The sequence below is a fragment of the Pelodiscus sinensis genome, chromosome 8, assembly GCF_052426305.1.
Source record: "Pelodiscus sinensis isolate ZL-2025 chromosome 8, ASM5242630v1, whole genome shotgun sequence".
Classification (NCBI taxonomy): Eukaryota; Metazoa; Chordata; order Testudines; family Trionychidae; genus Pelodiscus; species Pelodiscus sinensis.
The window spans coordinates 51,705,039-51,719,922 of record NC_143059.1 but is presented as its reverse complement, the minus strand read 5'-3'; the positions used below and the strand labels follow the sequence as shown (position 1 = coordinate 51,719,922).

Genomic DNA, 14,884 nt, shown 5'->3' with positions numbered 1-14,884 from the left:
ATTATAACAGGGGACAAGGGAAATGAGTGTTGGTCTTGGAAATTTTCTTACTCTCTAACTTAGGTATTTTAGTGGGTGCAGTTAAAAAATATTCTGTTTTAATCAGAAAGGGCATAAAAAAATAGATATGCATCTACAGTATAGTGCATCAGTCACTGCACTAGCTAGGCACTACATATGGTAGAATAAAAGTGGTATAAGAGTATAAAATGAGGCATCTCCTTTGGTATTTCTTAGGCTGAGTCATTTACACTGGGAATATCACTGTTTTTCCTTTTCATCATTCCTTTTCTTTGTTTATTTTCATTCTCCTCTTCTCTAGTTCCTCCTTCTTTCTACATATTTTCCTTATACTTTTATATTATTCTCAGCTTCTCTAATGTAAGTAGGCTTGTTACATAGCCCAGGACCCAACACTGGAGAAATACTGAGTCCAGGTCTCTTAGTAGTTTCACTCCAGGTTCTGACCAAATAGTTTCTGTCTCTCCAATGGTCTCAGAGCATAAAGAACAGAAAGGCTATCATTAAGGTTAGCCCAGTTCAAGATCATTAAAAGTTGTAGAGCCCAGAATCAGGTTTCTGATTTGGACCCAGTAGAGTACGGTGAGCCAACAGAAAACAGCATATTATGCTTCCTGCAGCTTGTCATCCTCAAAAGGCAGGCTGCCACATAGTATACCACCTAGATTCTTTGTTGGCCGTGACTGATGGCCTTAGGTAAGGAAACCTGTAGTAGTCTAGGCCTGAGATAAAGAATGTTTGAATCACAATTGCTAGTTTTCATTGGCGGGACTAAGCACAGTCTTCTAGCTAGCATTAGCATGCAGGAAAGGAAGTAAGTGGACCTACCTGGATCTAGGAGATTCATCTAGTAGTACTCAGAGTCCAACCTGGATAAATCCAAGCCAGTACTTTTGGGGAAAGACACTTGGGGTGTGTCTACACAGCAGGGCTAAAGTTCAATTAAGCTATGCAACTTGAGCTACTTCAATTATGTAACTGAATTCGAAATAGCTTAATTCCTACAAAGCAGGAAGTTGAAGGAAGAGCATTCTTCCTTCAACTTCCCTTACTCCTCGTGAAATGAGGGTTGCCATAAGTCAGAGTAAGAAGTCCTCCAGCTCGACATTATTTCTAAATAAAGGCTGATAGTGTGGATGTGCACTATGTTATTTTGGAATAACGTTAGTTATTTCAAAATAACGCTGCTGTGTAGACATACCCTTAAAAAGCAGTAATTGTAAAAAATATTTAAAAGTGACAGCAGACAACTGATTAGTTTTACTTACCCTGTGATATGGCATCTAAAAAGTCTCCTGCAATTTTAGTTGCAGACACACAGGTGTCACATCATGAGGCGGGCAAGTAAGTCTCTCTCAATAGTTTCATCATGTGAGATATTTAAAACTAGTCCAGACAATAGCCAAGACAAACTGTCCAGGTTTGCGCTTGAGGTATAATGGACTAGTCAACCTAATAGATCTTTTCCATCTTTCCTTGTGATGATTCTATGAACTAAAAAGAGTCCTGTTTTTTTGTTTTCTCACAGGTGAAAAAACCGAACCAATTCCCTTTCATTTTAATGAGCAGTGTACGTGACTCATGAATTTTATTAGATTTCCTCAGTTTTGTTACATGGAAAGGTCATGTAAACACATGACAAGTATTAGAGTGCTCATTAATTTTTGGATCCTACAAGAAAGACCATGCCCTGTGGAGTCATGTAAGTTATATTTATAAAACTCACATAGGAAAGTGTGACAAAACACCTTGCTTATCAATAATACAGAAACATACACATTTGCATACTACATCATGTGAACAAATAGTTTAAGCCATTTAATAAGACAACACTTCCCACCTGGTTACCACAATTATTTCCTTGATAAATTGTGGTAATCTCACACATCATTTTATAATAATTGATGGCAAATTCAGACTTTTATAATGGAAACTGCTGTATCTCTTAATCCTGAGAAGTCTCAAAAAATATTCTGGATAACCATTTCTATGATCAATCCCATGCAGCATCTAAAGTAAAGCTGTTCAGCACAGCTTTGAATGCATAGCACTTGCCTTTCAAAATACCAAGAGAACATTTGTTCTTCGAAGCAAGCTTGCAAATGCCACACGTGTATAGGCAGCATGGTTAAGCAGAGACATGAAAGAGTTAAAGCAATAGCCTCAGTCAGAGAGGATGCCCCTCTCTTGTTCTCCTTGCTCTTCCTCAGAGATGCTGAGAGACTTGCTGGACCCCTGGATAAGGTGGAGGCAGCCGGCTCTGTGCTCCAGGAAGGGGCAGGACCTTGAGCAGAAGAGGCGAGCCTGGGGGCAACCAGCCCTTTGTGTTGCCCAGAGAATGCTGCACTGTTGCCTTCCTTTCAGGCAGTCCTCAGAGCCACCTGGAGAGTGCTGCATGGCACTCCAGTGGTGATGTAAAGGGCCCACAGGTTCCGGCAACTGCCATTGCCACGGCAGCCAGGAACCCCCAGGCCCTTTTGAATCACCAGACTCAGGACAGTTGCTCTCTTTGCCCTCCTCCTGTCAGTGCACCTGCTCCTCCCCATTTTCCTTCTCCTCCTTACCATGGTTTGCCATTTCCCTTTTGACTTCCAATGGCAAGAGGTTTGAATCTCATAAATATTCATATTCAAATTGTGTTAAACACTGGGAACTTAGCACCTTGGCAAATCCAGCTACTAATGTAAGTGCCTACATATAGATTTAGGAATCTACCCTTGTCTCATTTTGAAAACATTGGCTAGCCTGCTGAAAGTTCCCAGTGGTAAGTTGCGCTGCAACGGCAGCTTTTCTGAACAGAATATCTACAATGTAATCATTTTATCTTAATAAATACAAATAAAATAAAATAATAATGGTTACTATCATGCATTACTGAGACAGGGAGGTATTGAGTCTAGTGGCAACACCAAGCTCTGAGGAAACATGCCCATCACAATTCTATGCCTTGCTCTGCCACCGAGTCAGCATATGACTTATATCAAAATCCTTTTGTCTCTCATTTTCCCCCTCATCTGTAAAATGGAAAAACTCAGGCACAAATGGTTGTTGTTAGGTTTAATTAATTAATGTTCATACAGTGATCAAAGGCAAAACACTTCAGATGTTATGTAATCCAAGGTTCTTCCCACCTATGATCACTACTACATCCCATTGCATTTTTCACAAGAGAAAATGTACTAGTTTCCATGACTTTGCCAAATTCCAACTCATCTAAATACATTTTGCCTATCTGCATTGTCTCCTAGCATGGTCAACATTTTTCTTGCCCTAAACAGATCCATGGTTATTGCTTGTGCACTATAAAACAGCTGCTGCGTTCCACACCAGTGAAGGCTATGCTTCAGCGCAGATTGAAGCAATCCCTACAGCATCTATTTCTCACCTTACTCATAGAGATGTTGTGAGGATTAATTTTATATTTGTCAAATGCTTTCAGATATTTGGAAGAAATATTTTTAAAGCCTGGCAAAACATGGCTAGGTATGAAGATACAGCCTTTACATATGGAAAATTGCCATCTGTTTTAGTTGCCAGAAGACTGGTCTTATTTTATTATGGTTTTCTACATTAAAGCGAGGAAGTGTGTGGGGGGGAGGGAGCCTTTTTTTTAATCACAAGGAGCAAAACCACTCTGAATCCTTTCATTTCTTATTTTCCACAATTTCTAGTTTAAAAGTGAATCCTACAGAACAAAGACTTTGTTGAAATTCTCTTTTGGGCTAAGAGCTTACACGTTGTTTGGAACAAATATTTATATTGGAGTTACAAATGCATACAGATAGGGGCTGTATGCTGAAAATATGGGTGCCACTTTACCCTATATTATTGCAGATGTAATCCATCATTAGTATGGTAAATATTATACTCACATCAGTCCAAGGATTTAAAATGTCTAGTTTGCACTCAGACTCATCATGTATTTATTTTTGAAGAAGCAAAGATATTTATTACCTGTTTGCATAATGATGCTATGATGGGTCTGTTCCAGTCTGAATCTCTGAAATAGACTCGAGGTTATGCAAATTACTCACCTGCCTCATAACTCCACTTAGACATGTGAATGGACAATTTGATGTCATTGCTAGTACACTGTTCATCAGAATTATCTTCTTTTTGCTTTGCGACTATTACATTATTAGTTCCTTTGGGTGTATCAACAAATGCTGAACATTGAGAGGGAGATGTACTTTTCCAAGGACATGCAGTACTCAAATATTCCTTCTCTGCTGTCTCTTTTTTATCTACATTATTTTCGTTTAAATATGCATTTGAATTTGTTCTCAGTGGAGTCTTGATTTCTTCTGGGAGCTTTGTTTTAAGTATCTCATCTATTGACTCTCCATTAGCTATGCTATCTGCTCCATCTGGTGTTAATGTGGGTGAACTGCAATTTATATTGAACGACAATATTGATCTATGAATTTTTTGGCTTTTAATTTGAGGTTGGTCAATACATACAGAAAGTGACTTGTTGAAGTAATAGATCGTATTTGCACACTGCTGGGAAACTCTGAAGTGAACAGATGAAGTGCATGAAACAGGTGCTTTTTTCCTGTGATTGTTGCCTGGAGGAAACATTCTGTTTTCTTTGTTTTCAGTGTTAAAAATCCCGTCTCCATGCCCTTGACACAGTTGTGAATGAGAATCATAACCCTTTAATCTGGAGGCATATCGGTTTATATAAGATTCTTGATTATGCAAAGGTGTGCAGTGCTGAGCTCGTATTGCCTTGTTTGAAGTAGCAGTAGTGTTCATTAGTACATCATCTCCCCTGCATTTCAAACACAGAGTATCAGTAACGGCTACCTGCACTGGGTTGTTAAAAGGTGGAACAACCCGTCTAGCAGTAACTGTTATGGATGCAAATCCTTTTTTATGAGAGTCTGTTCTAGATATGTTGTCATCGAAAGATGCCTGAATTCCTAATCTGCTGGGAAGTAACGTGAATGCTCTATTAATGTTGACTGAACTATGATTAAGCAGAGATTGCTTCGTATGATAAGCATTAGGCTGAGTGATCACAGACTGCATCGGCAAAGCAGACCCATTTTCTTTTGATTTATTCTCATCAATCAACTGTGAAATGACTATGGATGGAATCATTTTTGTATTTTGTGATGCCAGAGACTCCTGTAAATGAAAAAGATCCAAATTATTGAAATATTCTATTGTCATACATGTAACTATTTCTCCTTCAGAGTCTATAATAGGATTTGTGCAAGATTTCTTGTTAAATTTCTTTTTGTACCAGTTTGCTTTCTGACATTTCAAAGACATGTTCCCCAAATCCATTCACAATTGTCTAGAAGAGTTCAGCAAAAATCGGATCCATTTTATGCAAAAATTAAACATCCTAAAACCATTAGTTTGAATGATTAACAGGTTCTCTCTATTGGCATATCTGGTCCTATGTTTGTCTAACAATATATGTATCAATGGTGATTGTCAATTTCAGATTTACCTGCTCTTTCAGACTGATCTACTGAAATATTAAAAGTGCTTTAAGCACTTACTGCCTGTACAAAATGAATAATGTAGGTTTACCTGTGATTTTCTGTGGAGTGTATGTGGGAGTTTGGCCTGTGCAGTTGCAAAAAAAGCATCAAATATGACTGTGGGGAAAACTTCTCCCTGTTCTCTTCCACAAAAGATATGCACAAATTCTTGTAAGTGCTTTGGATACCTTTTAATTCACTAGTTTAATATTTGCTGAATGCACTAAATAACAGTCAGGAGACATGACCCAAATTGATTGACAGCGGTCCAGACTCATTTTTCCAACAACAATCACCATCTATCTTAACATGACGTACCTAATCAGTGCCAGACCGAGCCATACTTGCTCCCTGGGCAGCGGGCACGTGGTGCATGTGCGGCTCCGCCCCTGAGCCCGCGGCACCTCATTGACATGGTAAGGGGCGCAGTGCCTCCGGGCATGCAGCGCATGCGCGTCCCCGCCCCCAGGTGCCAACCTATGGGGGGCGCCTGATTGAAGTGGTAAGGGGAGCCATACGCCCAGCTGCTCAGTGTATGCATGGCCCCACCCCTGGGCGCGCAGCGCCCCTTACCACGTCAGCCAGGTGCCCCCCATAGGTTGCCACCCCGGGCAGCTGCCTGACTAGCCCCCCCACCTTAATCAGGACCTGTACCTAATGGGCTGTGACAAAGAATACGCCATTCTATTAAAACTTACCACATGAGCACAAGCATGAAGTTTAACTCCACCTACAATTTATTATTTAGAGATGACTGGTTACATCATGTTTATTTCCTGCAGCATATATGGCTCAAATTCTCTGCTGCTGTAAGTGGTTACATCTCCACTGAGGTAAATGTTAGCTACATCAGTTTACACTAGCAAGAAATTTGGACCTAAGATCTTAGAGTTCTCTCTCCTTGGTCAAAGTTCCCATTGAGTCACAAATTAAATTCTACACACTTGGGACCATGGGTAATTGTCATCTGAATAATGCATTTTTTTTATTTAGGGGATTTATGGGAGGTATTTAATAGCTCATTAAATTAGTTAAATCCATAGTCCTGGAAATTTAACAGAAGGTGATACTGCACAATCAGCGAGCCTCCAGACTTCTCTATAATAGTTTTACCAGTGCACCTCCACCCTTCTTCTTGAGAAACAATCTTTTAGGATAAGTAGGATTTCTTTATACCCTTCTGTTTGTACTTTTTCTGCAATATGTGCCATCCAGGCAGCCAATTGAGGTGATGGGCTGTGTGATCCAAACATGTATCTACCAGGAACTAAATTGAAATAGAAATCTATTTCATGCATCTCACCAAACGACTGGTCAAAAACATTGATATTACCAATATGGCTAGAATCCAATCCTCTGACCATTAAGTCACAGGCTCCTTAGCCCATTACTCAATCCTCTCACTCAGGGTACAGCTACACTGTGTTTTTTTTCTGAAGAAGAAGGTAAAATGAGCTATACAGGGGGCTTCCGAAAGAGGGTTTTATGGAACATTTGGCCCCATGTAGATGGGCAAAATATTGGAAAATCCTCTTTTGGAAAAAGAATCGGAAGAAGATGTGCAAATGCAAGCACAATTTGCATACCTTCTTAGAAACACCCCCTCTTCCCCACAGCATAGCCGTACCCTCAGCCATCTCCCAGAAGTGGACAGTAGAACCTCAAAGTCACAAACACCAGAGTTTTGTGAACTGACTGGTCAATCATACACCTCATCTGGAGCTAGAGGTATGCAATCAGGCAGCAGTAGAGATTTAAAAAAGGCATATACTGTACAGTACTGTGTTAAAGGTTAACTACTAAAAAAATCAAGGGAAAGTTTAAGAAAAAAGATTTGACATAGTTTGACAAAACTATTTCTGTGCTGGTTTCATTCAAATTAAGATGGTTAAAAGCAGCATTTTTTCCCACAATACAATTTTAAAGAAGTAAATGTTCAGTTGTAAGCTTTTGAAAGAACAAACATAACATTTTGTTCAGTGTGAACATTTCAGCGTTATAAACTGCCTGCATTCCTGAGGTGTTCATAACTCTGGGGCTTTCTAGTAGTTGTATGTTTAGAGATATACTGTACTTGCATTATTTGCATTGAGCATGAGAGTATTCAGGATGTACATGTGCACATGCATAAATATATATTCAGATATATACACCAAAAAGTTCAATTTAGATAACCACAATTATGACTGCTTGGAGCAAGGTACAGAACATCTTCATATATTAGAATATACAGTCATTTCATGCATATATTATTTATAATAAAACACACGTGTAGTTTGATTTCATAGCCACAAAATGCTACTCTAATTTCCCTCACTTTGTGAGAACCATCTCTGTGTATTTGTAATTGTACCAGGAACTGGACGACACATTGCACACACCAATGTTCCCTTTAATTTTTTTCAACCATGTGAGGAATAAATTGTGTTATGTGCACCAAGGCATGTGCACCATGACTAGAAACACATGTTGCCAGCTATGGGTGCTGTGGGCATGCTGCTAAGCAGTTGAGCAGCACTGAAATATCTCCTGGGTGGCCACCCAAGTGCTCAGATTACAATGAATACTGGCTGCACACACAAGATCACGAGATTCTGATAAATTGTAAGTAGGGACAGAGCTATGGCAGAATTTTATAGTCTTCTTAAAGTCTTTGCTGAGGCTACTTGCCCTCATAAGATTGGCCATTACAAGAAAGGGGAAGGGTGGCTTATTCACCTGCTTATAAATATAATCAGCCCCCACCACCACCACTATTACCAAGCTGAAAATAACAATAAACAGAGCACGGTTTGGATTCCAGTTAATTATGCAAAACTTTGGAATTTGTTAGGTAGATGAGGAGAATATGAATATAAGGAGGATGCTGAAAGATGGAAGAATGTTTTGTTGAAGAAGGACTGTGTGTTTTGCAAGAGTTTACGTGGTATTCAATATTTTATTCTGTTGTCTAAAGATTCATATACCATATCTTTCACAATGGTATCTGAGCACCCTAAACTGCAATAATAAAACAATCCTATTATACAATTATTGACTAATTTGAACAGGGACAGCTGTAAAATATAGCCCAAGAGGGAGAAAATATTCTCCTAGGGTTTAATATTTTGCTTGAAGGCTGACAACAATCTATTCCATCCAAGGAACTATTTTCACTTCTGAAATTTGTTTATTTCTATTGTTTCTGGCCCTGGAGCCAAGTTGTACTTGCTTTACTGTCTATTGAAATTTTCCATGTGACTTCTCAGTCCCTTTTCTCTCTGCCTCCGCTCTTCTCAACCCCTTCTTTTGACATTATTATGTTTTTCTACTGCAGCAGCACTTACAGGTCTCTTCTTGGCCATCTCCATAGCCTCATACTAGAACATTGACCTGCTATCAGTGATCTAAAATGGGAGGTTCAGAGTGGTAAGTCAGTGGGCAAACTATTACCCTGTATGCTCTGTTAGTGCCAGAATAGGAAAATAGCACAGGATGCTGTCTTTTAAAAAATCCTCAGATTAAAGTTCCAGGAAGGCAGATTTTTGGGACCTAAGCAGCAGAGCAAATCTGGGAATTTTCCCCGTCTTCTAAACTGTTTGTGACTCTGACAGTCCAATATCTTTCCAGCCCCAAGGAATGTATTTTTTCCTTTCCCTAACTTTTTTTCTATGGCTTGAATTATATTTTCTTCATATATTTTATAGTACTATATGTACCTCAACCTACATTTTTAAGACATTTGCCTAGCTTCCAATCTTCTCAATTTACCTTCAGTTTTTAAAGCTCAATGAGGATAAATGTTATTTGAAATGTATTATTTTGTATGTCTCTTGTACTCCATAAAAAATTACTTAATTTCTTTTGTTACGTACAAAACAGATGGAAACCCCATGAAGAGTCCAAATGTAAGTCAGAAACACTTCTGATTTGTTTCAGCTCACGTGGCAGTATTTTGAATGATTACATTATAAAAATAAATCATAAATAATGTCTCCTCCCAAAAGTTTTGAGAAGCAATGAGTCTCTCTGAGCTGACCTAACATTCTTTTGGGAATTTGCAAGCTTTTTAGTGCATACGGAAGGAGAATTCTGGTGAACTGCAAATCCATGGCTTTATTTTCAGGGGATCAGAGGATGAGTATCCCACACACTGCTCAGCTCACTTCTATCATTGGTTGAGCTTGCCTGGGGTATTTCTCAAGAACTTACTTTTCCCCCAAAATGTGCATTTCATTTTTTCTTCAGCATGAGTCTAGATAATAAGATGAATTACATCTACTGCAAACAGAGTTGTGATCACTTAGCCTTCACTTTATTTAACTTTTCTGCTGCCGAAGTTGACTGTAATTAAACAAAAACAACTCTAAACCCACTCTATGGAGACAGGGTGATCATTTATAAACTTGAATGAATTCTGCTGAACTGTGAGGTTTTTTGATTTTACCTTAGTGGAGTCTGAGTCTCTCTCTGCAGCATTATTGTACTGAAGGCTTTTCAGCTCTTTTAAATTATTAGCACCACACTGTTTTTCTCTGATTCCTAGAAGGGGAGGAAAGGTAGAAATATTACTGTCAACTACATAGTAATATGGCTAAAATGGGGGAATAAAACAGAGTAGAAATACAAGGCAAAAGGGTATCACTGACACTGATTCTAAATGTTCTGGTATCCACTTATCCAAGAGCCCACATCTCTGATTCCAGTAGTTGCCCTTTAAACCACATTGTGAGGCTGTTCCCAGGATTGGCTCCAGGACAGACTCACGCTGTATTGAGGCCTGATCAAAAGTCCATTGAAAACAATGGAAGATCTCCCATTTACCTCCCAGTGGGTTGTGGATTAATGTTCACGGATTGGCTCTCTTTTACAGCCTACAGTGTCTAAGGCAGGGGGTGGGCAATAACTTTCACAGAGGGGCCACTTAATTAATTTTTGTGGTCACGGGATGGCTTCACCCCAGAAGGGGCGGGGCCTGGGGCAGAAGGGGCGTGGCCTGAGGATTAGTCTCCCCACCTCCAGAGTTGTCTGGGGCTGGAGGTTTTGAATTAAAAAACACAGAAAAGGACATGTAGCTCCTGCCCCCACCACTACCACATTGTCTGGCAGCCTCCTGGGGTTGCTCTGCTATTTAAAGGGCTCTGGGTTCTGATCCCTTCCTGAGCCAATAAGAAATTTGGTGGCACAGGAAGCAGGAGATAAATAGAAAGAGGCCAGTTGCAGTCCGCGAGCTGGATCAAAGTGTTTGGCAGGCCACATCTGGCCCCCGGGCCACATCTTGCCCAGCCTTGGTCTAAGTCTATGTCTACATTAACAAGTTTTGATGCCAAAGACTGCCCTCTGGTGACAAACCTGGTATAACATACACACTGCAACACAACTTTTGTTGTGAAAAATGGCCAGTTTCGGCTACAAAAGAATTCTGCCTCCACGAGGGACTTTTTTCTTTCCCTCTCCTTTTACTGTCAACAAACATGCAGTGTTGACACTATGAGCTTTTTTTTTTTTTTTTTTTTTTTTTGCGCCTTTATTGCCCTCCAGGAAGTTTCCCACAGTGCTCCAAACAGCCTCTCTGGTCAGCACTTTGCCCTGTAGCCAGGTAAAGAACAATCCACTTCACCCCCTTGCAAGACCTGGGATCTTTAAATTCCATTTCTGGCTGGCTTAGTGCGGAGTGGTCTCATGGTGTCTTCCCAGCAGATCATTCCAAATGCTCTCCAGCTTGGACCACCATGGAGCTTTTGGATCTGACCAGTGTGTAGGGAAAGAAGTCTATGCAGTCCCAGCTGCGAGTGACCCATAGGTATTGGGACATGTATGGACATATTTTGTGAAGCTTGTGTGAAAAGGGCTATGAGTGGGACACACTGCAGTGCAGAGTGAAGATAAAGGAGTGGAGGCAGGTGTATCAGAAGTTGAGGGAAACAAACAGTCGATCTAATGCTGCACCCAAGATCTTCCAGGTTTATAAAGGAGCTGGATGCTATCCTGGGGGGTGACCCACATCCACCATTAAGAGCACTGTGGATACTATGGAGATCACAGAGTCAGCAAAAGGAGACCAAACTCAGAGGATGAAGTAACAGATGAAAACGTAGAGCTAGAGGAGGATGTGGGGCACCCAGGGGAAAGGGTTGCCCAGTAGGGAGAGGCAGGCAGCCAGGAACTATTCTCCACTCCTGGGGTGAATGGCTGGTCTCAGCAACTTCTCTACAGGGAGCAGGAATCAAGCACTGAGACACAGGATGAGTGGCTCTGGCATGGGGTGTGCAGAGGTGAGTGTGGGGCACACAAAAGTGGGAGTCTGGCAGTGTTTCTGTGAGCTGCACACAGTTCTGCATAGCTAGCTGTTATGCCCAAGCATAGTGTTGATACACAATGAGATCTCACTGGATTACCACAGAGAGACCCTCTGGAAGCTTTGCCTGAGGTGCTTGTAAATCGTTCTCTCAAAGGTCCAAGGCAGTGCAGCCTTAGGTACTCAAGCTGCAGAGTGAGCAGATCCAGCTGTGACCGCCCCTGTAGCATGTACACAATTCTTTGTCCAACAACGTACCTCTAAGGGCACACATTCCTTTTCATTCTCTAGGAAACCCCAGTTCCCCTCGCTCTCCACCTTCTCATACAATTTTGACTATGACAGGTGGATCTACTCACAATGGTGAGGTTTTACCCTTTCCAAGACCCTTCTTGCCAGCAAACAGAGAGGTATTTTAGTGTGTTTCACTGTAAATTGTCTTGATCAAAAAAGGCAAAAAAATTTAATTGCGCACTGATTTTATTTTCTGTTCCACAACACACAGCAATCACTTTGGTCCCAGGTACAGGCTGCTCAAGCATTTTCTTGCATAGATGTGTTACGTGCTGATATTAAATGGGTCGCAGCAGGGAAGCAACCCCAAAAGAGATAGATTTCAGTGGCCCTCTTTGTCAAAGTGGTTCCTCAAAGCCTCCTTTATGTTAGTACCAGGCCTCTGGGCTCCTCTGAGAGCCCTATTGTCTGGCTGCTCAAACTCTGCAGCCAAGTGGCGTGCCTCAGTACTCCACCCCGAGCAAACATTTCACCTTTAGACTGACAGATACTACACAAAGCATAGCATGTGGCTATGACTATGGGAACATTCTCTTTTATATGGTCTAGTCTACCATAGAGACACCTCCATCTCCCCTTCAATCTGGCAAAGGCAAATGCTACTATAGTAAAACCTTTGTTATCCAGCACTCTGCTAACCAGAAAACTTTGTTAACCGACATTGCCCCCAACCACAATACTGTCAAATCTTCAGGCACACAGGCCTGGCTTGGTTTACCATGATTGGCTTAACATTTTTTTATGTAAGTAGTACTAATCATCTTTAACTCAAAATAGAAATGTGAGACCAAATGCCTCACACTACAAAACTTCCGATATTAAAAACTTGAGTTTTGCTATTATTGTCCATTGTTTTTTCCTAGGTTGATGGGACCCTCTGATAACTGGATTTTTTAGATAACTGGAAAGCACTAATCCCCGAACATGCTGGATAACACAGGTTTTACTATATCATGTGGCACTGGCTCGGACTGTTGTTAAACATCCCTTATTGCTGTCCAGGTGCCATGCATGAGGTTTCATGAGCCCAGGCTATAAGAGTGATTTGCAACAGACCAGTAGCAGTCAGGAGTTGCAACCTTCCAGACAGCAATTGCCACACACTTCTTTACTGAGAGGGCAGCTCTCATTCTGGTGTCCTTGTGCTGCAGTTCAGGGGCTCACTCAGCACACCAACCAGGAAGGTTGCTTTACACATCTTAAAGTGCTGTAGCTTCTGCTCTTCGACTGACATCTGTACGGCAATGTGATGCCATCACTCAGTGATGGTTTCCCTCACCCAAAAGCAACAGTCTGCCCTGAACAGAGCTGCTCTGTGAGTGCCAAATCCAATGACCAGTTGCTGCTGTCAATCTCAGGCAGAATGTTGGCTGCCTGTGAGTCTTTTTCCTCTGTCAGTAACTTCAAGATTAAGTCAGCTGAAATGTGTGATGTTCTCATGACACTGAATAGAGAACAGGAGAGAAGCGTGAGATCCATGCTTTCTCCCTGCAGATGCTGGAGTGCACTGCCATTCTCTGCTGTTTGAAAAATGCTGTGATAAGAAATGAGAAACCCCTGGTGCACTGAGAAACAGAGCGGTATTTGACGGGACGTTTTACATTATCCTAAAGTGTTCTGCACTTTGTTCTGCGATTCCAAAGTACCTAGTGATAGATAGTTTCGCAAGGCACTATGGGGATAAATACCAACGGTCCATTGCTCAGGCTTTCAATGAGAGAGCTAAAAAAGTTGACACAATCTTTTGACACAGGAAGGAACTGTATTGCAAGATGCAAGGTATAAATAAGTAGAGATGTTTGGAACAAGATTTTTTCAGAATTACTTAGCAACACAAAACTTCTGGAGACAAATTAAGTCTTCTCAGGTGCTACCTTAAACAGCAACAACTGCTTTCCTTCCACCAATTAATGCTCTTGAGCTGCTGCTTCTTCAGTTTAAAACATCTAGGACTGTTTAGTCTATGTGGCATACTCACCTTTGAAACTCGCTCTTTTTTTTTTTTTAAATAGATCAAACAAATCTGTTGACCTGTAGAGAAAGCTGCAGAACTTACAGATGTGCACAATTGTTTGGGAAAGAGGAAATGTGTTGGTGTTTGTACACAGAATAGGGTACTTGCAGTCCACTAATATAATGGTAAATTAAATGTGGATATTTGGATGATGTGACAGCGCCGCATGTGTTGATTTACTTTTAATATTTGTGAAATGTGCCTGTCCTCTGTGCATTTTTAAATTTTAATAAATAACTGCGGAATAAGTGGCTAAAGCAGATCATGAAAGTAATGAGTTCAGGAGAAAATAAGAGGTTTGTCACACACAATGGTAGTAATTGAAGGAAAGTCATCATTAACCTACAGTTGTCAATTGTTTCCTATTGTAAGTAAAGGGGGGAAACTGCAGTTCTTTCAGATCTCTCTGAGGGGCAACTGTGGGTAAATACTGACTTTTTAATACTAATCACAGTGTATAAGGAAGATAAATCAAAACTGAGCAGGCATGTTGTACCAGATGATTTTTTCCCAGTATTTCTCTCAGATGACTTGCATTCAAAGTCCAAGACAGAGAAGAAATGCTACAAGGTCAAACAAGGATAAGATGTCAAAGTCCACAGGGAAATATAAAAGGTGTAAATTACTGCTCTCAAGGTAACCTCTCCAAGCATATATCTTTACTACAAAAAAACAAAAACAACCCCCCTCCCCCAAAAAAACCACCTGTTTGCTTAATTTAACATAATTAACTCAAGTTCACTGATATTTTAAGTTGAGTCATCTAATCTGAATTAAGTA

The 14,884-nt window shown here is 40.6% G+C and overlaps 1 protein-coding gene and 1 long non-coding RNA gene across 3 annotated transcripts in view; one reads left to right on the top strand and one right to left on the bottom strand.

Annotated features, from left to right (window-relative positions):
* The window catches only part of LOC142830431 (uncharacterized), a 77,308-nt gene extending 73,233 nt beyond the window's left edge, over positions 1-4,075 (top strand). Inside the window, exon 4 of the long non-coding RNA XR_016350182.1 lies at positions 1,550-4,075. This is a non-coding gene — a long non-coding RNA (uncharacterized LOC142830431). The remainder of the gene's footprint in view (positions 1-1,549) is intronic.
* Positions 1-14,884, bottom strand: part of C8H10orf90 (chromosome 8 C10orf90 homolog) — a 117,171-nt gene that overhangs the window by 57,953 nt on the left and 44,334 nt on the right. For both annotated transcript variants that reach the window (XM_075935279.2, XM_089780182.1), the window contains exons 2-3: positions 9,946-10,040; positions 4,056-5,154 (exon numbers count right to left, since the gene is read on the bottom strand). In XM_075935279.2, coding sequence (XP_075791394.2) covers positions 4,056-5,154; positions 9,946-10,040 — 1,194 coding nt within the window. The remainder of the gene's footprint in view (positions 1-4,055; positions 5,155-9,945; positions 10,041-14,884) is intronic.